Source organism: Tyto alba, unplaced genomic scaffold (assembly GCF_018691265.1).
Source record: "Tyto alba isolate M040663 unplaced genomic scaffold, T.alba_DEE_v4.0 Super-Scaffold_27, whole genome shotgun sequence".
Classification (NCBI taxonomy): Eukaryota; Metazoa; Chordata; class Aves; order Strigiformes; family Tytonidae; genus Tyto; species Tyto alba.
In genome coordinates, this window is record NW_024881301.1 from 666,946 (window position 1) to 690,664 (window position 23,719).

A 23,719-nucleotide genomic window follows, 5' to 3' on the forward strand; every position below is an offset into this window, starting at 1 on the left:
CATTTTATTACAGTAGTAACATTTCATTGTGTTGAGATCTATCGGGAATCTTACTTAATAGGTTGTTACTGCCCATGTTCTTCTACTTGATAATTTTCTTAAGCTGCTACAGCAAAGACAGAAATGCACTTTAAATTGTATGGAACTTTTTTTACATTTAGCTGGAAGAAAAGTACTGTGGCTGTGTTGAGGATGAACATGAAATGCCCATTCATGAGGGATAGATTATAAAAATGCAAAAGATAGAAGGGCAGAATCAGGTCAACAGATGTTTTATGTGCTTGAAACTGCTTGATTATCTTGGGCCATTGCTAAATGTGATCTGTGTGTGCTTAAATTTATCCTATGGCAAACTCTTGTTCAAAAGAAACTTTCTCTTGCTATGTTACCTATAGTGGGAACTTGCAATTTCTGTTCTGATAACTGTTGGTTCTCTTGTAATCAAGATAGCAGATTCAGCTGAAGAACCTAATGTGATTAAAACTTCTCCAGATTGTTTCAGCACTTTATTTTTGCCTTTTTTGGCATCTGATGTATGAAAGAAAGGTTTTTTTCATGTTACCTATGTAATGCTCTGTAAGGCCACTCTGGCCATTTGGTAGAGGTGAACAAATGGTGAAGAACACTTGGCACTTCTTAGTTCCATTTCAACTCAAACTAAAAAAAAAAAATGTGAAATATTACCTCATCTTGATAAGTATCTTATGTGATTGTCAGTATTGCATGTTAAAGCAGTAAACCATTTATTTTCAGTAGTGTCATTAATCTAACAAAAGATAGCACAGCGTAACGCGGAAGGTTATTGAATATCTGATCTGTTTTGATATCCCAGAGGCAATAGGAATAAAATCAACTTGTTGGATATAGTGACAATTAGGTTTAAAAGAATTTGGGTTTGATTAGGTCAAGTTCCATTGTAAAACGAGGTGGTTGATATTACTTTCATACTGTAAGACCAACAGACTTGTGATGCTGTTGGTAGGTACTCTTAAAATTGTTTAGTCCCTTGTATTTAAGTTTTAGATCATTTCCTGATCAAATGGAGTCTTTTATACTTGAACAAAACTGAACTTAACTTTGCTTATTTTGAAAATTATCTGGGCAAGTTAGTAGAACAAATTCTCAAAATTATACTTTAGTCTCTGTTGGAAGGTCATCACAAATTACTGGATTAGATACAGAAAAATGATGCATGTGTTTGTCAATTCTTTCTGATTCAGTGGCTCATGTATCTTTTTGTGAAAATGGAATCAGCTGAAGATTTAGGGAGCAGGGAAAGAGTCGTGTTGCATCACTGGTGAGGTTTGCTCTGCATGAGAGTGCAGAGGAGTAAGGTTCACCATTGTACAATTCAACTAGGTTTGGAAAGCCCATAGTACTGTACTTCTGAACTCTGTGCCTTTATTTCAGGTATTTCGTCATTGCTCATGCCATAGCAGTTGGTTCTGTAGGAACCATGAATTAAGAGGGTTGGCTTTTGAGCTTGTATGTTGCTATGACCAGAGACAGTTTGTAACCTTTCCCTCCCATTCCTTCTACCTATTTTTAGCTTTCTGGGTAGTGGGAAGCTATGTATGGCAATTCCTGACCTGCCTGTGTTGAGTGGGCAGCTAAAATACCAGTGCAGGCCAGCTGGGTGTTACTGTTGGGCTGCCAGGTGAGCTGAGTTAGACCCCTTGTTTTCCATCTGACATGGACTAAAGAGATGTCTTCAGGAATTAAATTTACCCTAGTCCATACAATCTTTAGGTTTGCTGTGGGAAGTTAGTCTTTGAGGAAGCTCCAGCGGCTGGCAAATTGTGTTGAAACTAGCTGAGGATATTTGGGGGAAGAAAGTATTTTTTGAAGTAAATGGACTAATAAATAGCTGGCTGTTGGGGTCATAAGCCTCATGTTTAAGGTGTGGAGCACAGTCCAGACACCTTAAAGTGCCTATAGACGGAGTTGGTCTCTAGTGCTTAACCCATCTTGTTATTGTAGCTGTAAGGGGGAAGCTGCTTCTCTGTCCTCATTTGCACTTTGTGCCCTTCTGGTTGCAAGCTGTGGAGCTAAATGAGAAACTCTCTTTTACTATATTTGTAAAGACCGCTGTGGATTTTTATTCACAGCTCATGTAAAGAGTATTTTGTGTCTGGGGAATGTTTTGCGGGTTTTTGTTTTCTTGTATTTTTGATTCACTGGAGAGTTTGGTCTTCCTGCTTGTTTTAAGAGAGGGTGTGACCAAGTGGCTTCATGAGCTTTAGGGTGGTTTCTAGTAGAGGAAGCCATTTAAGAGTATCTGGTAATTAATTTGCCAGCTTTTAGAGGAGCATTCTGATAAGATCAGAAGAAGTAGTGAAAGTTGCCAGGTTAGGCAGGCGGGTTGTCTTAATTTTTCTAAAACTAACCAGGGACTGTCTAAACATGTAAAACTGCATGTTAGAAAAGTACCGTATTCTCTGTTTCCTTGCCCCTTGCCTTGTATTTTTGAAGCCCACAAAGGTACTTTGCTCAAAATATAAAATGAAATTGATGTGATGATGCTTGATTTAAACTGTAGGCAACCTGAAATTAAAACTATATCATGAACTGCCTGATTGACCTTCACTGAATGTAGAAAAATAGATAGTACTCCGAGTGCTTATGAAATGAGATCGCTTCTTCAGCAAAGTGATTAATGCCTTGTATTTAATTTTCTTCCCAGCATTTAACCGTGCCTGATGTATTTCTAGATCTTTCTGTGTTAATCTGAAATTATTTCAACCACAGTTCAGACTGGGCTATCTGCCCAGTTTTGTGCAACAAGGCAATCATTCCCTACTCCCTCTCCCTTCTTTCTTTTTAATCTACCAGGGTGGTTTGTAGCTTTCAGTTTTCCTTCTGGATTTGGACGAGGAAACAACCTTATGAACTGTTGGCTTCATATAGCACATGAGAGATACGTGATAGTTGGTAAAGGATTCTGGGATCTGTCTGTGACTAGTCAAAGAAGGAAGCATTGCATTTTTTTCAACATCAAGCACCCAATCTTGGGGAAAGAAAATGCATACTTCGAGCAAAAACTTCAGTTTAATGGAATGCTGATTTCTTAATGGCGGTGCTGTAGATAGGAAAGTCAGCCAAGTCTTACAGGCAGCATCCCTAAGCAGTGAAAGCTGCCAAGCTTCACTATAGCTGAAGAAATACTGATTTGAATGTTGTCAGGTGTTGTACTGGAATTTGCCACTGCTAGCCAAGTAAAAAAAAATTTTCTAATGACTGTCAGCTGTGAAGTTCATAAAATGACTACATGTTTTTGAGGAAGTCTTTAGAAAAATTCATTCCTTCTGAATGAAATTTGAGATGCACTGGCTTTTGATACTGCCAGATGAAGTTTAACTACTTCATGCAACAGCAAGGTGTTAGGTTTTACTTTTTTTTTTTTTTTTTCTAAAGAAAAGCACAAATCCTTTCTATGAGCTACTTTGTAACCTTTCGTCTTAATTTTAAAGTGCTTGGGGAAAACAAAGTTACTTGCTGCAGGAATTTTTTTACAGAAAAGGTAAATTACTCTTATTGTGGTATTAACAGCTGAAGCAGTAAGGTGCTGCAGAGATTCGAATAAAAACAGAAAATACCAATGTATTGGGGAATATGTGCAGCTTTGGTAATAAAGATCTGTCCTGTACATCTTTCCTTTGATATTTTATGCAGTGAGAAGGAGTACTTACAGTCCTTGCAACTTTATAACAAAAGTTTATAACAAAACTTAGATCCACTTAAAAACAGTTGTGTAACTTTCATTTGCTGATGAAATTAGAACAGGTACTTCTGAGATAATTTTTTTTTCTGTTGTTGTTGATGTGGTGTGGTCCAAAAAAAGACTTTTCCATTAAGATCCTTTTTGGGGGAAAATGGATTGGGCTTAAGGTGGAAAACTAGGAAGTAGAGGGAAATGAATCTTTGAAAAGCCTAATTAAAAAAAAAAAATGGAGAGGGTCTATTAAGATATTAACTACTTCAATATTTATTCAGCAGCCTGGATCATTGTTGATAAATGTACTATTTTAAAGGCACATTTTCTCTGTGGCTTGTAAGGTTTCTTCAGACAAATTTATTTGCTTGCAGTTAGGAAGTCTGGTGATGCTTTAAGGCCTTTTCTGTTTTGCATAATACATAATTGTAACTGCTTAAGAGTTTTTCCTTGGTCTGTGATGTGGCAGAAAAAAATAGATTATTTTCAAAGTAGTGTTGTCATAATACAGACTTTTAAAGTACGTATGCTAATCTTTCTTCAATACATAAGGAAAGATATGAAAAATATTTTTCTGTCTTAATCTGGACTGGTTTTTCTTAAAAATCATAATTTGAAATGTGTCCCCTTTTTTTTTTTTTTTTTTTTTTTTTTCTTCCCCTTAGATTTGAGTTCTGTGAACCTGCCTTTGTGGTTGGTAATTGTTTGGAAATAGCCTCAGACAGTCATCAATATGACCGGATTTACTGTGGAGCTGGAGTCCAGAAAGACCATGAAAACTACATGAAAATTTTATTGAAAGTTGGAGGCATTTTAGTAATGCCTATAGAAGATCAGGTGACTTAGTGACAATTTCCCCTTTTTCTCTTTTAGTATGAGAAGTATATAATTTAAGGAATGCTTTTAAATGTATATTTGACTAAGTTGATGTTCAACTAATGATATCTTGATTCAGTGTACTGTTGCAGTTAAGCAGATATTAGTCTTTGTAATGGTCTTGAACTTTTTTCCCTTAAACTGTAGGAAAGCATCAGTATCCTGCTTCCAACAAAGTCTGTGGCAAAACTGTGTCTTCAGTGAAACCAGAACTCCATTTATAGTATTTTCAGTGTATTACACCAGACTCAGGAGTGCTTTGAAAACTCCCTGCCACACAGATGTTTTCAGTCAGTACTTTGAACAAAGAAACCACCCTCTAAACCAAGAGAACTTATTTCAGAGGAATATGAAGTAGCTGTGATTAGTGGGTCATTGTAAGGGGAGGAAAAAACTGAAGGAAAAATAGACTTATTTCCAGTAGTTTTCAGTGTTGCTTTTTCTTGTTAGATTAAACGTTTTTCAGACAGGTGTATTATTTTAATAATACTTCACACTTTTATCACTTTTCATCCTTAGATCTCAAAACGCTTTACAAATGTAAGTATTGTTCTCCCTGTTTTATTAATAGGGAAATTAAGAAAGATTACATGACTTAAGTTGATGTCCTCCTAAATACAGATAATTACTGAAATACTTGTTGGTAAACATGATAGTTACATAATGTGATACTTTATTTTCCAAAAAGAATTACCTGCTTTCTCAAAATACCAAAGTGATTGAAATAGAGCTTGCCTGATTCAGTTCCATAAATATATTTTTTTCAGTATTTATTGGATTGAGATACTGTCAGTTGAAATTGATGGAATACAACTTAAAAGTAGCCACAATTTGAAAGCAAAATTAAAACCGTGAATTTTTCTACCTTATATACAAATTGTTAGGGGGCTAAGGCACGTAAAGTATAAGGAGCAGCTGAAAGATCTGGGTTAAACGAGTGTGCAGAGAAACAGCTTAAGAGAACATTTAATTCCTGACTTGGCTTCCTAAAGGGCTGGAGAATTTACCTAGTAGACAGGAGTCCAGGTCTCCTCAGAGGTGCACAGCAAACTGAAAGAACAGTGTTGGAAATGGCCGCAAGAGTTCCTTCTGCTTGCATGCAGGGGAAACAATTTTTCACAATTAGAGCAGGCTGCCTAGACAGATTGGGGAATTTCAGTCCTAGGAGATCTTTAACATTGGAAAAGTTTGAGTTGTGTGATTTCACTTTGAGGTTGGTCTTGTGTGAGCAGGAGGTAGGACTCCAGAGATTCCTTCTAATCCAGGTATTTTGTGATCTTTTGAAAAAAATCAGAAAAAGCCAAACTTGGGCCTTAATTTTCCAACTACATCTCTTCCCATTGCCAAAGAGCCTTATTGAGTACTCTAGTGACCAAGTAATATTTCAAGGAATATGAAAGTCCTTTTTGTTCATAAAACAGCCTTTATAAGTTAGTTTTGAAGGAAATCAAAATAATAGAGTGTTTGAACACCAATCTGAATAATATTGAGTATGGTGAAACTGTAACCACTGATTTATGTTGTTTTTGTTTTTATGCAGCTAACACAAATCTTGAGGACAGGACAGAACACATGGGAAAGTAAAAATATCCTTGCTGTTTCATTTGCTCCTCTGGTGCAACCAAACAGAAATGACAACGGCAAACATGACACTGTGGGACTGCGTAAGTGTCATTTGTGCTTGCTCCCTTTGACTTGATGGGTTGTTACCTGCTAGTGGTGTTCTGGAAGTGGGGAGACTGCTGTACAGACATAATATGATAGAACAGGAACATATGATTTAGCAAAACAGTACCTCACTGATACTCTTCTGTGCTCCTGGCACACGTGTCTGTGTTGCTAAACAATTAATATCCTGAACTAAAATGATACGGTGTTTCCAGTTTATTTTTCTAGTCTTCTTTTTCTTTTAGGTTTAGCTTCTCTATTTCAGTCAAGGTATAGATAAAGTAGAAAGCTAGTAGTAGGTCTGTTAGGAGTGCTAACTTTCTGATGGTCTTGTAGAGAAAAATATTCCTTTGCTTTCCCTCTGAAATGAAAGGAACGGACCTAAACTGCAGCTGTGGTGTGGTAGGATATTAACAGCTGTATGTGCTCATGTCTACAACTGATATAGTCATGCCTAACTGTATTTTATTAGTCATTTGGGTGAGCTTTCTAGCTTCAGTGCCTTGAATTAGGTTAGTAAAGGTATTTAGAAAGTCTGAGAGCACATCAGTTGCCAAGGTAAGATAGCATGGTAAGTGGAGACCAGTGATGAGTGGAGTTCCTCGGGTTGGTATTGGGACTGGAGCTGTTTTAACATCTTTGTCAGTGACATGGACGGTGGGATTTAGTGCACCCTCAGTGAGTTTTCTGATGACACCGAGCTGTGTGGTGCGGTGACACGCTGGAGGGCAGGGATGCCATCCAGAGGGACCTGGGCAGGCCTGAGAGGTGGGCCCGGGAAAACCTCATGGGGTTCAACAGGGCCAAGTGCAAGGTGCTGCACGTGGGTCAGGGCAATCCCAAGCACAAATACAGGCTGAGCAAAGAGTGCGTTGAGAACAGCCCTGCGGAGAAAGGACCTGGGGGTCCTGGTTGATGAGAAGCTCAATGTGACCTGGTAATATGTGCTCACAGCCGAGAAAACCAACTGTACCCTGCGCCGCATCAAGAGAAGTGTGACGGCAGGTCAAGGGAGGTGATTCTCTCCTATTCCTGTCTCATGAGACCCCACCCGCAGTGCTGCGTCCAGCTCTGGAGCCCCCAACATAAGAAGGACATAGACCTGTTGGAGTGGGTCCAGATGAGAGCCACAAAAAAACTGGGGGTCTGTAGTACCTCCTTTATGAGAACAGGCTGAGAGAGCTGGGGTTGTTCAGCCTGGAGAAGGCTCCAGGGAGACCTTATAATGAGCTGCCTCCAGTAAGTAAAGAGGGCCTACAGGAAAGCTGGAAGGGGACATTTTACAATGACACGTAGTGACAGGACAAGGGGTAACAGCTTTAAACTGAAAGAGGGTAGATTTAGACTAGATGTAAGGAAGAAGTTCACTGTGAGAATGGTGAGGCTCTGGCCCAGGGTGCCCAGAGCAGCTGGGGCTGCCCCCTCCCTGGAAGGGTTCAAGGCCGGGTTGGACGGGGCTGGGAGCCCCCTGGGCTGGGGGAAGGGGGCCCTGCCCGGGGCAGGGTGGGGTTTGGAACTAGATGAACTTTCAACCCAAACCATTCTATAATAAGGAGGGAAAAAAAAACAGTGACAGAGAAATGTGTAAGGTTGAAATTTTCTGTCAGAGTGGTCAGGGCTAGGAGAAGAATAACACACAGAGGTTTAGTAGGATGTGTAACTTAAATAAACACAAAGAGCCTAGGAGATAACAGCTTTTCTCTCCTATTTCATTCTCCTAACATACAACCAAAGGGAGCTAGTCCCCCTACCCTCTTAAAGTTTCTTGTCTTCATGCACGTTTAACTGAGAAATGGGTATAAACCCTTCAGAAGTCTAGAATGTCCTGCTGCTGTGTTACATTGTCTGTAACTACTGGTCTGTTAATTTTGAGAGTGTGTGTGAGTTTGCCAAGATAGTTTCTTATTATATTTGCCCTTTTTTTGTTGTTCAAAGTGTAGAACATCCTTTCCTTTACGTAACCAGTCCTTTTGCATAAATAGTTACTTTCTGAAATTAACTTGTTAATAGAAGTTAATATTTTTCCTCTGTTCTTTGCTTTAGATGTAGTCCATAGTAAATAGGCCTGTATCAAGACTAACAGTGAAAATCAGAGGTGATTTGTCAAACTTTCTGGCCTTATTAAGATTTTACACAGTCTTAATTCCCTAGAAGATCAAAGAAGATTTTCAGGTGTTTTCTATCCACCATTTCTGAATATTCAGAATTAAATTAGTGCAGACCAGTAGCATTCAGAACTGAACTGTAGTATAATAAAGGTGTTTCCTGTAAGTAACTTAATATAATAATTTCAAAATGACTTTTTAGTGAGAAGCGGAAAATAACCCACAAATGTGCTACTAAGTTGTCATTATTTAAAAGAAAAAAAAAAATAAATCCACATTAGGGGATTGAAGTTGCATTATAAAATCAGTAAGATAGGCTTATTTCCACTGCTCAGGCTGGTCTAGCTTCATCCTGAAACTTTAAAAAAAGGGGGGTGTGTGTAAAAAGTAATGATCTGGAAGCTCAAGAAATACAAATTCTAGTTAATATCTCTGTTACAGTAACATTGCCTATTTGTTTCAAATCCACATACCTATAAATTTCCTGAAAAGTTCAGAGTAGTCTAGTGAACATTATCCTTCTGTAAACTTTAGCCAGAAATTGCAGATGTCACTACTAAGTAAATGTGGAGTCTGTGCCATTCTTCGGACAACCGTTGAATGCCTTCTGACACATGTGTAATGGTGTATATATATATATAGACTACAGTTATAACTCCCATATGTACATAGGGCTTAGTGAAATACCTGTCAACCAGCCATTCTCAAAGAAGAAAAGTACGGACGTGTTGCTAAAAGGATGATTTTACCAACTTAGTTATTGGTTAGGACACAGTTCACTGCTGCTAGACAATTGGAAAGAAATGGACACTGAACATCTGAAAATTGTTTCTTTCGTGCCTCTCTCTTATCTGTTCCTCTCATTTAAGAGAGAAAAAAAAAAAAATAAAAATCCATAATGTGAATAGCTTGATAATGCTTTTAGGAGAGAAACTGAGGTAGATTAGCAGAAGCCACAGCCAGGATCTTGTTACGTGTAAATGTTTTAAGATGGTTTATTCAACACCAAAATGGTTACACCTGTGTGGCACTTTGCAAGCAAGGATGAACTCTGTCTTTGGGTAGACTGAAAGGTGTGTGATAACGGTCAAGAGCCACTAGCATTGGTGAAGTAAATATTCTACATCTCAACAAAGTTTTACATTTGAGCAGGATGTTAACGTGGTTACGTAGCTTCATGCTTAACTTAGTGTGGGAAGTAAACTTGGGTTGACCCATGGTGTACTGTATATACTTAAAAACTCTCATCATGAACCTAGTACATCAATGGTAAGTCACAATGATAGATTTTTACTGAAGTCTAATTCTCTTTTTTATTTAATCATAATGGAGGAGAAAAGATGAAACTTCCTAGATTCAGTTCAATTTTACAATATTTTTAAACATCAAGCAAGTTTGAGATCACTAATCGAAACAAAAGTGTGTTGTATTTCTTGGTCAATTTGGCTTAAATCCATGGATATCAGTGTAACTTAAAGCTACTTCTGTTATTCTGTTACCTGAAGTCTTTCTTAGGTGTCCTGCTGAGTAGTTCTGTATTTAAACAGATTTTACATTACCTGCATAAGAAAGCTTTCTGACTGTCTCACTGTAGGACTTCCTAACTATCCTTCCTGCCTATCAGGCATTATTTTTTTTTTTTTATTTGTAAATGCAACAAGTGTGAGGCTTTCTGAAAGCTCATTTCTTTTATGCTGTGTGTGTGTGTGTGTGTGTGTCTGGCAATCCTGAACAGAAGTGCAGGAGTTTTAGGCCTTGACTTCCTTTATGAATTGTTGGTAGTTACCAGTTATGGCTTATGATCTGGGACGTGACTGAGGAGCTTACTTTGACTTTAAACCTTTTAGATATTATCATCTTCAAAATCAAATGGAATATAATTCATAACTATCACTAAAAAGAATGCATTGCTTTATATTATTTTTATTTCTCTTGGCATTAGTTGAAATCAGTATTGTCAGTCATAAACGTCCTTTCTGTCTCAGATACAAGTAGCTAGCGTGCAACTGAGAAGTTAGATTTATTTTTTTTCACAATAGATTTTCTTCAAAATACACTGAGTGATTTTTAATCTGAATGCAATATTAGAAATGGGATTATCAAAATTATTTCTTCCTTGCTGTAGTCACCTTTAATTTTAGGCTACTTTGTATAGGAAGGAAAATGACAAGCAAGGAAGTTGAACGGGCTGCACTTTTGGTTGGTGTGCTTTTGTGGTTTTGTTTTCCATGGAATTAGCCAGTCGTAGCTCACCTGGGGCAAGCATCCACCAGCCCAGCAATACTTAATCATCACCTGCTTGTCTGTCACTAGAAAATTTTTGGCTTTGTTACTTGCTTTTTTTACTTCAGGACTTCAATAATTTTGATTTTTTTTTTTTTTTTTTTTTTTTTCCTACTGCAAAGATACGGGTGACGTAGCTTCACAGCTGTCCAGCCAGCTGACATAGCCCTCCTTCATCAGTTGAATTGCGTAGGATGCAGGGATGAGCATAGTGAGTAGAAGAGGGAGTCAGAAGAAAGGCACTTGCCTAAACAAATGTGACAGGGGCAGAAGTTGTTTTCCAGAAGCATCATCTTAAAACAATGCCGGCAGTAGGTCCCAAGGCTTGCCAGGTGCTAAAAGATGACAGTATTTGTTGTGTGCTTTCTTAAATTTATTTTACTAATCTGTTCGTGCTTACTGCTTCTCTTGCAAATCTGTCAAAAGACCTCTTAATTTATTGTTTTGTGCCACAGGGTTTGTAGAGGTGGCTCTATCTACCCTTGTTTCATTTGTGTAGTGTATCATGGACTAAAATTTCAGTTGTTCCTGAACATTAGTCTTACTGCCTTGCTGTTTATTTTTTTGCAAGAGGGAAATTTCACTTAGTATAACTTACTTTTTTTTCATTTTAGCTCCATGTGCTGTTAGGAATCTCCAGGACCTAGCTCGAATATATATCAGACGCACCCTTAGAAACTTCATAAATGAGGAGATGAAAGCCAAGGGTATTGCTCAGAAGGCTCCTCCGAAACGAAAACGCAGGAGATGTCGTAGACGCAGGATTAACACCTATGTGTTTGTTGGTAATCAGCTCATTCCTCAGCCTCTAGATAGTGAAGAAGATGAAAGAATGGAAGATGATAACAAAGAGGAGGAGGATAAAGATCACAGTGAGGCCTTGAAGCCAGAAGAGCCTCCTCGAAATCTATTGAGAGAGAAAATTATGAGTCTGCCATTACCTGAATCTTTAAAAGCATACTTGACCTATTACAGAGAGAAATAACTTGTTTTAAGTAGAAATAATGCCTACTGATAGTTCCTTTATTCTTGAAAATGTAGCATTTATTAAGTAGGTGGACAAATTATTCTTAGTTTTTCATCAAGACTGAAGTACAACGATAAATTGTAACTTGTCTCTATCCTGTCTTTGCTACGAAGACGACTTGCATTCAACAGTAGAATCCCTTTTTAAAAATCTATTTTTCTTTAAATTTTGAAAATGCTGTTTTAACTCTGATAGAAATATATATTCCATTATGCAGCACTAATCAATATTTTGCATGGTAAGTCTTTTTTGATCCCTAACAGATTTGTATTGATAAAAGGATGAGTGAAATTTTATATATGCTAAATAATTGTTAAACATGTGCATCTGACTTGATGAGCAATTTGTCTGTATTTATTCGTATTAGGGGAACACTTTAAAGATGCAGACACTTATCCTCTAATGTCAGAATCAGACCCTTTTAAAAGTTTATTTTACTATGGCTTTGTTGCAATCATTATTACTATGTTGGTATAGATGTATTCCAACAACACAAGTGCAATAAATGTATACAGACACTGAATGAGGTGGTTTTAATGAAATACAAAAATACAAGTTCTGAAATGTCAGATGACCCTGCTACTTCTGCATTTGAATCTTTTGCCAAAAGATCTTGGGAAAAGTAACAGCTTCTCTCAGAGCCTTAAAGAAACATCATATTGAATAAGAAGCAAAGTAATGCTTACTTCAGCTCTGCTTCTAGTTAACTCCATTCTACACTTACAGTGTTTCTAACCAGAGGCACTTCCTCATTTGTGGGAAGCTTAGGACAGTACATTTTGTTTATTTCTACAGCTCGCAGCATTGAGTCAAAACGTTTGGTAACACAAGATTGTAATTTAGATTTCAGTCTTCTATATTTACCGCTTTTAAGTAGATGTAGAATTTCAACAAAGTTTAGTTTGTATTGCTTATTGGGATAGCTGTAATAGTAGAAGTTAGAATTTGTTCAGCAAATGCACTTTAGTAAGTGAATTTTATACTTAACATGCATCTCCAAGAAGGTAGACTTGTTCTAGCCTATATTTTGTTTCTGAGCATGGCTCTTAGCACAAGATTATTTATAAAATCATACGCATCCTTTGGAAACCTAAGAGTAGCAGTGTGACTGTGGGGACCCACAATAGTGCTCATTTAAATCCTGTGATTTTTTTCCTCTTCTAGTTGTGGAGTTACTTGCAGTTCTCATTTTTAACTTTGTTTGCTTTTACCATCTTAATTTCTTCGTTGTGTTGTAATATAACCATGAGGGAAAACAATGTTTATTAAGAACTTGCCATGATATGCATTAAAAGCCACAATCATTGGAAACATATGCCAGTTGGACCCAGTGACAAACATTCCTCTTGAAATATCCTTCAAAATACATTTTATAATACTGATAATTTATTTTATTTTGTGTAATAACAATAAAAATAATCACATCTTTCTAAAACAGTAAGTGTACCTAGTCCAGGTATTTATAACCAGCCAATATTCATGTGGTCTAACAGTCCAATATTGACTTCAAAAATATATAAGCATTTTGTTGCATTTAACAAGGAAGATAATACATAATCCCATGACACTGATTCTTTATGGTGCATTTCATGCTGTAGTCCCTGTTTTTTAAGGTACATCATAGTGGTGTTTAAATGGAACTTCATGAAGGCCTGTTGTACCAGCACGTGGAGTCACTTTCCGCAATATATTTACAGTATAAATAAACAAAACAATTTGAAATAAATATTTGGACTTTATTTTAAAGGCAGGAAAAAATAATAAGAAATAGTTTTCCAAAATAGTGATACTAATAAAGTAATTGTGATGCTTCAGCTATAAGAATTGAACATAATCATTTTTTTTTAATGGGTTATTTTAGATGGATTTTAAGTAATCTGAAGTTTGAGATGTTTCTTGTCTCTCCTTTTCTTGGAATCTACATCCATAAGCGCAAGAATATGAGATTACTAAATATTTCTTAAATACTTTAAGGACTTTATACAGGATGCTTTTGGAGAATAAATTTATGCGTTCTTTCATGCCTGTATACTTGGAAAAATGGACAGCGGATGACTTGTCATGATTCTTCAGTATGTAAGTTTTTTTGGAGTCACTGAAAGAGAATGTTTCTTCTGTGTTTTATATGTGGATTTATTTTACACTCTTGAATTTATATTTACATAAATAAAAAGGTAGAAACGCAAAATGAATTAAAACTTAATTTTTGCCATCTCAGTTGATGGGGACATCGTTGCAATAAAATGTTGGGGGGTTTATTTTGTGGTTTCTGCTTGCTTGAATTTCTGTGTTTATGTGCAAGTATTTTCATCTGTTTGGAAATTCAGATACCAGCTTGTTCATAGTTAGGTCAGCAATTTCTTAATAAAGGCTATTGCTGAATTTCAGAAAGAGTAATACACCTTCTTGCTACATTTTGCATTTTTGCAAATGTTGGAAAATGAGATTTATTTATGACACAGGAAAGCTGTTTTGGGCACAGCACTACTTTTGAAGTATTCGTGCGGAGAGTTAGTTTCTTCTGGAGAACCCAGAAGCTACCCTTGAGCTGTATACTCAAGAACAGTTCAATGGGTTTTTTTCCTAAATGTTGGGATTGTTTGTTTTCACCCTCAACAGAGCAGCTACATGGGTCAAATAAGGAAAACTCTGAGGTATGAACAGCAAGGGTGGTGAGCAACTAGCAGGTCATGCTTCCCATTGAAACTCCCTCTTGGTGCAGCCTTATTTTGTTACCTCCTACAGGAAAAATACGTGGTGGGTAGGGTAGGCTGACTGGCAGTGCTGTAGCTGTGGTTACTGTAAGGATGGATGTGATGAATTGGAACTTCCAGGGGTTTTTTCCTTTGGTCTGGAGGACTCAAGATCAAGGCAGTCTTCTCAGAAGACCTGGGGTTTTTAATCGCATGTTGTTCAGGAAGAACTGAATTGTTGCCTCCCCAAAAACGTAACGGTTTTCACTGAAATGAACCGGAAGAGCTCTGGTCAGCTGAGCACTGACTCTTGCTTGTTTAGGTGCTGGCAACTTAGTCTATTATTATTAATTTTTTTTAATTGGTTCATTTTTTTCTCCAGGCTACTTCTTAAGATGCATTTTTACCTGTCAGTTTGAAAACAAATAGGGAATGTAATCAGATGTGCTGTGTTCTGATTAAAGCTAGTTTAACTCATTAAATATTAATCCATATCTCCTCAAGAGTGTCTCTTTCCATCATTCATGTAATTGAGTAAAACTGAAGGCTTGTACCTTTGTGTGATTTACTAATCAATTGTAAAAGATTAAGGTATTGTGTTTTCCTCTTAGAGGAGGTGTATGCAGGACTCCACCTTAATAAGCTGTCACTTATTTTGACAACACTTGAATCATGGGTGAGGTCCTTTCCATAAATGTGTTTTGAGAAGGTCATTAGAGTGTAACTGGAACAGTAAGGCTTTAAACTTGTGTGTTTCTTGATAGCCTTTAGTAAAATTAATTTCAGTAAAATCTAGATGGCTGCCTTGATCCCTTCTGGGATGCTTTGAAGAGATTTGTTGGGAGCTAAGGGAACTTAGACCTCCCAGTTAAACCGCTATCCTCTGCTGCTGTGATCTAGGAATCGGTGTCCTGCCTTGCCAGGTTCTATTGCAAAATACTTCAGGGATGGAGAAGCAAAAGCGCTGCAGGAGGCACTGAGTTGTTTTCTCTCCCTCTCTTCCCTCGTGCATTCACAAGCAGCCATGATGATCTTAGGCTGCAGAGGGAGCAGAAGGCAAAACTGTATCAGTATATGCAAAATACTGGGTTTTATGAGCATTTCTTTGCCATTTTGCCCGCCTCTTCCTCCTGACTGAAAAATAATTCATTAGGGTTTCTTACAGCTCTACTGCTGACCTGACTGCCATACTTCAAACATCTTTAGTACACGTGAATGATCTCTACAAACTGAGAAATGCTCTTTGCAGGCAAATAGACCTACAGGGTTTTGTGGTGATACACACTTTGGTAGTCTTTTCTCTCAGGCATCCTTTTGAGTTCCTACACCAGTATATTCATTTTGATCAGGTTTCTATATCCTTTGATTATAAAGCCCAGTAGGAAACAAGTTCAGGAGCCTTACTTTAGACTCGCTCTGAAATTGTTTGGTAAACTGAAGATACTTACTATGAATCTGTGTGTCCAAGATAGAGACTATTTACATCTTCTTACATAAACCATCATGACTGAAGTGGCTGTTTTACTGAAGCTTTCACCTGAGATTCCTAGTCAAGATCTGGAGGCTCACTAATCTCTGCTACCTAGAAAGGGGTAGGTAGTTTTTCTCTTTGGGAGGTATTGCACTCAAAATCGTTGTTTTAGGCAGAGGCATATACATATATATATACACACACACACAGGGATCGTATCACACTCATTAAGAGTCATGGTTAGTCTAGATCTAAATATTTTAGAAAAGAATAATGCAGTTAGAGTACTCCTATCTAGAGGAAAGAAAACCACAGTAATACAATTAAAATTGTAGCACGGGCGCCTCTGTTTCTGTTCCTTGGCTTGGAGTTACATTCAACCTGCCTTTGTTTCCCCTAAGTGTTCAAGCCACAGCTTGTACCTGCTGGGGAGGGTAACCCACTTCAGCACATCTGCAGCCCTTCAGGGGAGGAATATTTTGTTGATGTTGCTGGTTCCTTCTTACTCTTCTGGGATCAGCTTGGGAGTCATTTGAATGTTAGTGTGCTTTTGTATTTTCTTTCTTCATTGTTCTGTAGCTCCAGCTTGTATCCAGGTTTTCTATATATATCTGCATATGTTAGATGCTATATTTTGTTACGCCTAAGACCAGTTTTAGTAAGCTTCAGGTCTGCATTTTTTTTAACCGACCATTCCAGAGCTGTGGGATCTCCAGTAGGAAACGTGGACCCCACCTCTTGCCCACCCCTTGCCAGTGGTCACCGATGCTGTCTCCTGTGTCCCCACTTCTCAGGCCCTTTGCTCTCATACCAGGGTGCATTTCTTGCACTATGGCATTGTGTGAGAATAAATACCATGTTCTGCCAACAATAATGGTTTGTTACTGTCTTACATAAAACTTGGCTTGTACCGCGCAAAGAGAAACACGAGCAAACCAGGTTACCTATAGACACCAGGTCAACTGGAGAGATTGCTGTCAGCTAAACTGAGTAAAAACTATGGGCAGGTGAAGGAAAACTCAGATGTAGCCAGTCCTAGGGCCTTGCAAACTTGGTACAAAGCGTATGGCCTGCTGTTGGCAGTGTCAGTACCATATCACAGAGTTGCACAAGGGTGAAAACAAGCTTTTGTACCTCTAATTAAGTGATCAAAAAAGCATGGGTTTTTTTTAAGGGTTGGGCCAGGATCGGGGATAAAGGAGGAGTGAGAGCTGGGAAATTTGTATAGGGGGAAGTGACTGGTAAGTAAACAGTAGCAGCAGATCAGTTAAAAAAAAAAAAACAAACAAATTTTGATTCCTGTTTCAAAACCTTTAATTTCTGCCAGTTCACAGGTCTGTACAACTGATAGTCTGTGTATGTTAGCTTGAAAGGAGACTGTCTTTTAACCGCTTTAAATACCTGGGTTTAGTCTTTCTAACTTTAGTTTTTGTCCCAGCCTTCACTTTATGTCTCTGCTAAATGGTACTGTGCATATTTGTGCTGTAATCAGTAAGAGCAAACATACAGTGCACTATTTTTGTACTGCTTGTTCCATATCTAACAATTCCTGTAACACTGGCTTTCAGTAATTTGTTAGCAGTAGTGACCTTTTTAGATCACCATCTTGCAAAACTAAGTCTGTTATTTGTAGTGCTTTGTTTTAGCCTGCTTTTCAAAACTCAGTGGGTCAGTTTTCTACAAAATGTAGTAGTACATCCCTAAAAAATGCCTTCTTACCTTGCTCAGGAATTGTATCAAAAACATTGTGCATAATAAATGGCATCAAGAGAGGGCAGTATTGCCTTGCAGGAAACTTAAAGGCTGTGTGTTGACAACTAGTAGAAAAGACAAAATATCTACATTGATATTTTTATAATCAAATATTTCTTTGAATATCTTAGAGATATATATCTGGAAGATGTAGAATCATTCTTGGAGTCTTTTTATAAGTTTCCCAAATAATTTTCTGAAATTTGTGTTTTAGGGGTATAGTACAACAAGTTGTTTGTTTGTTTGTTTTTTTTTGGGGGGTGGTGGTGCGGCATGCTTTAATGTAATCTGAGAACTTTCCAGAGTTGCTGATGTGGATAAAACCTTCCATTTGTAGGAAGGTAAGGTACCACGCTGTAAATGGGTCTGTAAGGGCTTGACCGGCCGTTTAATTGGGCGTTAGATGTCTTCAGCTGCTCGAGTTGTTTTGGATTTTGTGCTAATGCTTACTTGGTACCATATGTGAGTACTGGGCATGTGAGGAAAGCATGGCAGTGCAGAAAACTGCCGTGTGTGAGACCATCCGTATCTCAGTGTGGCTCTTGCAGACCTGTGCAATGCCGTAACCAGCTGCTGCTCGTCCCCGTAGGGAAAGAGCAGCATGTGGCTGGAAGGGAGGCCGTGGTTGTGAAGCAAACAGGCATTAAATGTTATGAAGCATGTGGTGCTAAAGACTGGCTCCAGCAGCACAGCATTTCTCGGAGAAGGAGGTGCAGCCTGAGGGGAAGCACCTCGAGCACTGCTTGCTCCTCTGCTGCCAAGGGCCCCACCAAAGTTTTGCCCATTCTGGGTCCTCTAGCTATGCCACAAGCAGATCCCAGGCCTTCCTTCGGTGCTTGCAGCAGCAACCGAGCTAGCTGTCCAAGCTCTGGGTTATGCAAACTGGCAGTTTTGCAGTCCTGAGAGTTTATAGTCTCTGGCAGTTTCTTATTTACTTCTGAAAATTGGAAAAATATAAATGGTGGCCAAAACCGCAAGTGTCGTGTTTAAAGCATAAGACAAACAGATCTGTCGTACCGTTTCCACAGCATGATCTCGGCTTTGCTAATAACGCCAGTGATGAGATGAGCATTGGCAGGAATCTTGCTCAGATGTGGTTTCAACTTCTCTTGAAAAACAAAACACATTTCTAAACTATTGTGATAGCAGAGAGAGGACATGAACGGTGACTGTTCAGAGGCCAGAGTGAGGTTTTGCATGGATGCAAAAGTTGGCAGGCTTTTAGTTCAAATAGCACAAGGTACACAAAGTGTTACTAAGCGGCTTTCAGACCAGAGTTTGTACATGCTGAGAGGTGGGAAGGGGGTAACGAGCCATCTCCTTATGAAAACCTCTAGTGCTTCATTCCACAGCTCCTCTTTTCGACTTTCAGATACTCCCTAAAATAGGGATTCTGTGAATGTGCTGTAGAAAGATGTTACAGAATCATCATTTTAGGTACCTGCCCTCAGTGACTTCTCCCATATCCAGAAACTGGGATTTTTACGTTTTCTTTAACCCTTACTAACTCTTTTTGATAATGACATGCATCTCCATGATCTTAATCTCACTTCAAGAAATGGGGTTTAAAAATTAATCAGACTAGTATTTTTTACCCTTGAGTACAAAAATAAATCTCATTAATATTTTTTTGTGGAGAAGGGGAGGTAACTGATAATTTGGGGATTGATAGTGATGTGATACTAATTTGAGATTAATAATAAATTCTAATGTAACCATTTACTTGTAAACATATCTCCTTTTATTGCTATTAAAATCACACTACTGTCTTTTTCTCTGCAGTGGTGGTAGCGATTGTGGTGAGACAGGTTTAGTTCTGTCACAGGAACCTTACTTTTCTTATGCACTACTGGTCTTTCACCTCGTATCTAATCCATGGACTCCAGTGGTTGCTAATCCCAAACCACTGCCTGTGTAAGGTGCTGGGAGGAGAACGTCATCTCTGGGAACTGATCACAGAGGAAACATTGAACACCACTGTACAATAGAGTTAGAAGATACTTTTCAGGCAAATAGAAATCAAAAAAAAAAAAAAATCAAAGGCCTTGCAAATCATATAGGCAAAGGTCCAGAAAAGATTTCAAGTGTCCGGCTGCCCCTTGAGGCACCCAAACTAAAAGTTGGTATGTCCATAACTTCTCAACTGCCACCTCCAATTCCCACGTGCCTGCCATGGGGATTAATACAACTTGGTTGTTCCCTGAGTCCTGAGAAGGCGCCCAGAGCAGATATTCCCCAGTTCAGTGTGTCCTGAAAGCTCAAAACTCCCCCGAGTTAGGCCTCGAGCCTTGGAGAAGGTGAATGGTGCTATTGCAAAGAGCAGGAGATTCAGAAGCAAGTGCTCTCGCAAAACCAGGAAGACAAAGGTTTTCAACTGAAGTTTTCCTGTGACAAGTAAGAAATCTAATTTCCATGTTGGGAGAAATTTATGGAAGTGAATGACAGCCATCATTTCCCCTCTTAGGCTTCAATATTTGGGGCTGGTTGAATTAGTTCCCATGTCATCATGCTGACTGCTGTGAATCCTAAGCAAGTTACCTCGGGTGTGTGACAGACTGGTAGCAGGACACCAGGTCTCACTTCATCTATTTAACCCTTTTGGGGACAGAAAACCCCACCATGGTCTTGGCATCACAGAGCAAAATGTGTATTTGCATGCATGCGCTTAATGTTAAGATTGAAATACCTTTTTTTTTTTTTTTTTTTTTTCTTCCAGAGATGATAGCTTTTGTAAGTCAATTGCCTTTAATGATGCAGCCTGGATTTGCTGCTAAGTTGCTTGTATATTTCAGAATCAATATAAAAAAAGGGAGATTGAAAAGGCTATCGAAGGTGTTTGGTCACAAACAAGAAGGACAAAAATGCCAACTATGCTGCTTTGACAATTTTTAAAGGCCTGTGTCAAAGCAATTTCCTAATTAGTGCTTGGGGATATGGCTAAGAACAGACAATAAAATCATTAATGAAAATAGCTGAACAATAAGCTTCTCTGACACACTAGAAATAAATAGTCCAGAAAGTTTTTACCTCTTTAAACAGAACATAGATTTCTGACTTGGATTTTACCTATAACGTCAATGTGCTAGCAGTTGCAAATATAACTCTAATGTATTTTGCTAAAGAGCAGTAGTCCACACAGGAGTAACTGAAAAAGGTGAAATCTTGGTGCCATTCAAGTCCAGAGGGGTTCTGCTATCGCTTCCCAAGAAATACTGGATTTCACCATTCAAAAAAAAAATTTCCTGTTCATGAAGAGTTTACAGTATAGACAAAGAGGAGATCAAATGTGTAGGAAAGGACTACAGTATGCAAGTAACATGTAACCAGTTTCATGTCACATTAGTTCTTACATTTTATTTTTTCTTAAGAGAATTTGTTCACATTTAAAGCAAGGCCTTTTCTGGTTTGAAGTGTGTGAACTGGAGCCTCACAGAAGCACTAAGGTTCACTAGGATATGAGCTGAGCAGATGAAGCAGAAAGTGAGAAGGAGGAAAGTTGGAAGGTGAGAGGGAACTGTGAGTAACAGGCACAAAGAATGCACCTGGTTTGCTCTGTGATTCTATTAGTAGGCGAGGGAGTGAGACCAATGAACGGCAGTGAAAGAGAAGATGTGAAATGGAGTTGATAGTAGCGTAGCCTGGAAGAGCAAGCTGCTGATATTTCTACCCTGCATGGGAAGCTCCTCAGGTTTTGTAAAGCTTCCATAGCCCCAGCAAGACCTGTTGGCTCTGGTAGGTGGTGATTAGGCTCCTGTGGCACAGCCTTGCTCGATTTCTGGCCTAATCTGACTGAAAGTGATACCAACTAATTCTCCCAGACTTGTCCAGGTAACTCAGAGGATGGCAAGACAGTTTATTCAGATGCTTATAACATTTCACTGGCATAAGTCCTTACATCTTGAGTTGGGTTGGTCTTGCTCACGTTGAAACCCTGCAATTCTGCAGATTTAATTTCTCCAACTCTATTGCTTTCAGCATCCAACCTAAAATGTATGTAAGGCCTCAAAGAAAAAAAACTGTGAAACAATGGCCCACTGAATGTATGTGATATGCCCTCACACTTCTGTGCTAGATCAGTGTATTTGAAAATTCTGTCTTTTGAATATGCTAACTTTTGAGCTGTAGATTATTCTGTGTGGAAGATGAAAAGAAATGTGATTTTTCTGAGCCTTTTCATTTTAATTTTAATGGAATAATTCAGGAAGCATCAGGTCAGACAACTGAAAACATTTTTCTTGGTGGATAGGGTCCTCACTGGGACAGAAGAGACTTGAATTTCAACCTGTGATCCAATGTGTGTTTAAATATTTTAAGCATCCTCTCAAGGAACAAATTAAACCTAGAAAAATCCAGGCAGGTTTTCTATCCAAAAAGGGAAGAATGAATAATGGAGAGACAAGGGTTTGACTGAGACATCTCTAAATGTAGTTCCTAGTGCGGAGAAAGGGACAGGGAGCTGGAGGGGAATGTGGTGGGAACTGGGCAGGGCCAGAGCCACAAAAATGGACTTTTCTGAATGTAAACAGGTAAAAGGTAGGCAGATAGGCAGAGATTTGGCGGGGCAGAGGGAGGGAACAGAAAGGGCTGTGGCTGCCCCCGAAGAGGGAGTGGAACGAGCTCACTGGCAGGCACAGGGTGCTGATTTGGGCTCCTGCTCCCTGCTGGGTCTGGCCCTTCCCCAGTCACCCCATCTGCCACCAGCACAGCCTGCTTCCTTCAGGGGAGCAGAGGAAACACTAGAAAACCACTCCTGTAGTAATTCAACAACTGAGGAAAGAAAGAGCTGAGATTTGCGCTTTTTTTTCACGAGAAGGGAGTGGCACAGGCAGCGACCAGGTGAATGCTCAGCCCTTTCAGTCTCAGTGAAGATAAATGGTAGGACTCCATCAAATATCCTGTTCCTAAAACTGTAAAGTTCCAGACTCACCTTCTAGTCCCATCTTTTCTCGAGCACTTCCTTTCAGCTGAATGCTCTCCCTAGCCTTTGTGGTTCCCCTGTTGCCTGACCCCAGCCTTGATTTTGGGGCCTCACAGACACAGGGGGAGGGAGAGCACTTAATGCGGGGTACCACAGGTAGATACCTTTTAAATCTGCAGTTAAACGTGGGGCTGACTGCCGGCGGGGAGAGGGCTGCTGGGGAATAGCTCCTTGGCCTGGGGCCCAACAGGAGACTGAATAGATATCGATGCTCTATACTGTGGTCTGAGGGAATGACACTGTTTTCCTCTGAAGATGCTAGTCTATTTCCATCAAAAAGGATAGCTGAAGACAAAGAGCCTCTCTCCAAAATTTTCTTCTTAGAACTTTAAAACGTTGCCTGGCAATAGGAGCACTTACCATCTGTAAGCAACATGTCCAAAAGTTAGGGAATACTATGCGATGCTAATACTAAAACTGTGAGATCTAAGATGTTTAGTGGATCTAGCCACAAATTTTCATCTGAGGAAACTGCCTTTCTTAGCAATAGGGATGCAAAAAATTAGGGGGAATTGGAGGCTCCTTCCATGGTCTGTTGGTGACTGTACATGTCATTAGTCCGTGCCTCAGTTTACCTATTGGGAAAACATGCTTCGTGGCACTGAACCGCTTTTTCAAATGCTTTTACAGAAGGCCTACTTTGCTTTAATAAGCATTTTTTTATGTAAATGAGACCTTACGCAGATGGGCCTAGATCCTGCTGGAGGTCAAACCAAGTCAGCGAGCTGCTTTACTCCTAGTTTCTCCTTAGTGGGAAGGAAGGGGGGAAGACAGCAGCGAAAGAATGAGCAACAGCAAGAGAGGGGTTTGCCAGCCCAGGCTGCAGAGACTGTGATGTAGCTTTTATGCTCTGCATCTAGATAGCTGTTTGCTTGTCACGGCTTGAGTTTGATATCATCTTCGAGGAAATTTGGAAGTGGGCTGCTTTTGGCAGCTCTCCTCTTGCAAGATGGTTTAGCATCAGCCGCATTTGCACCTTTTCCCCGTAGGCACATCTTTCATTATTTTCAGGTGAGGAGGAACTCTTCCTCTGCCTCCTCTTTGCCTTTGAAAAGCCTCTGCTCCTGTTGGCAGGCAGACACCTTTCCCAGACACGCTGTGCTGGGTCTCAGGAGAGCTCCGGGGAAGGGTCAGACCACAGGTCGGAGGAGCCT

General features: G+C 39.1%; 1 protein-coding gene across 6 annotated transcripts in view; it reads left to right on the forward strand.

Moving 5' to 3' along the window:
* PCMTD1 (protein-L-isoaspartate (D-aspartate) O-methyltransferase domain containing 1) overlaps window positions 1-14,058 on the forward strand; it is a 45,594-nt gene extending 31,536 nt beyond the window's left edge. For 5 of the 6 annotated variants that reach the window (XM_042797891.1, XM_042797890.1, XM_042797894.1 and 2 more), the window contains 4 exons: window positions 4,378-4,549; window positions 5,108-5,128; window positions 6,129-6,252; window positions 11,259-14,058. In XM_042797891.1, coding sequence (XP_042653825.1) covers window positions 4,378-4,549; window positions 5,108-5,128; window positions 6,129-6,252; window positions 11,259-11,629 — 688 coding nt within the window. In that variant the 3' untranslated portion in view covers window positions 11,630-14,058. The remainder of the gene's footprint in view (window positions 1-4,377; window positions 4,550-5,107; window positions 5,129-6,128; window positions 6,253-11,258) is intronic. The other variant, XM_042797895.1, reaches the window with a different exon arrangement.
* The last annotated feature ends 9,661 nt before the right edge of the window (window positions 14,059-23,719 follow it).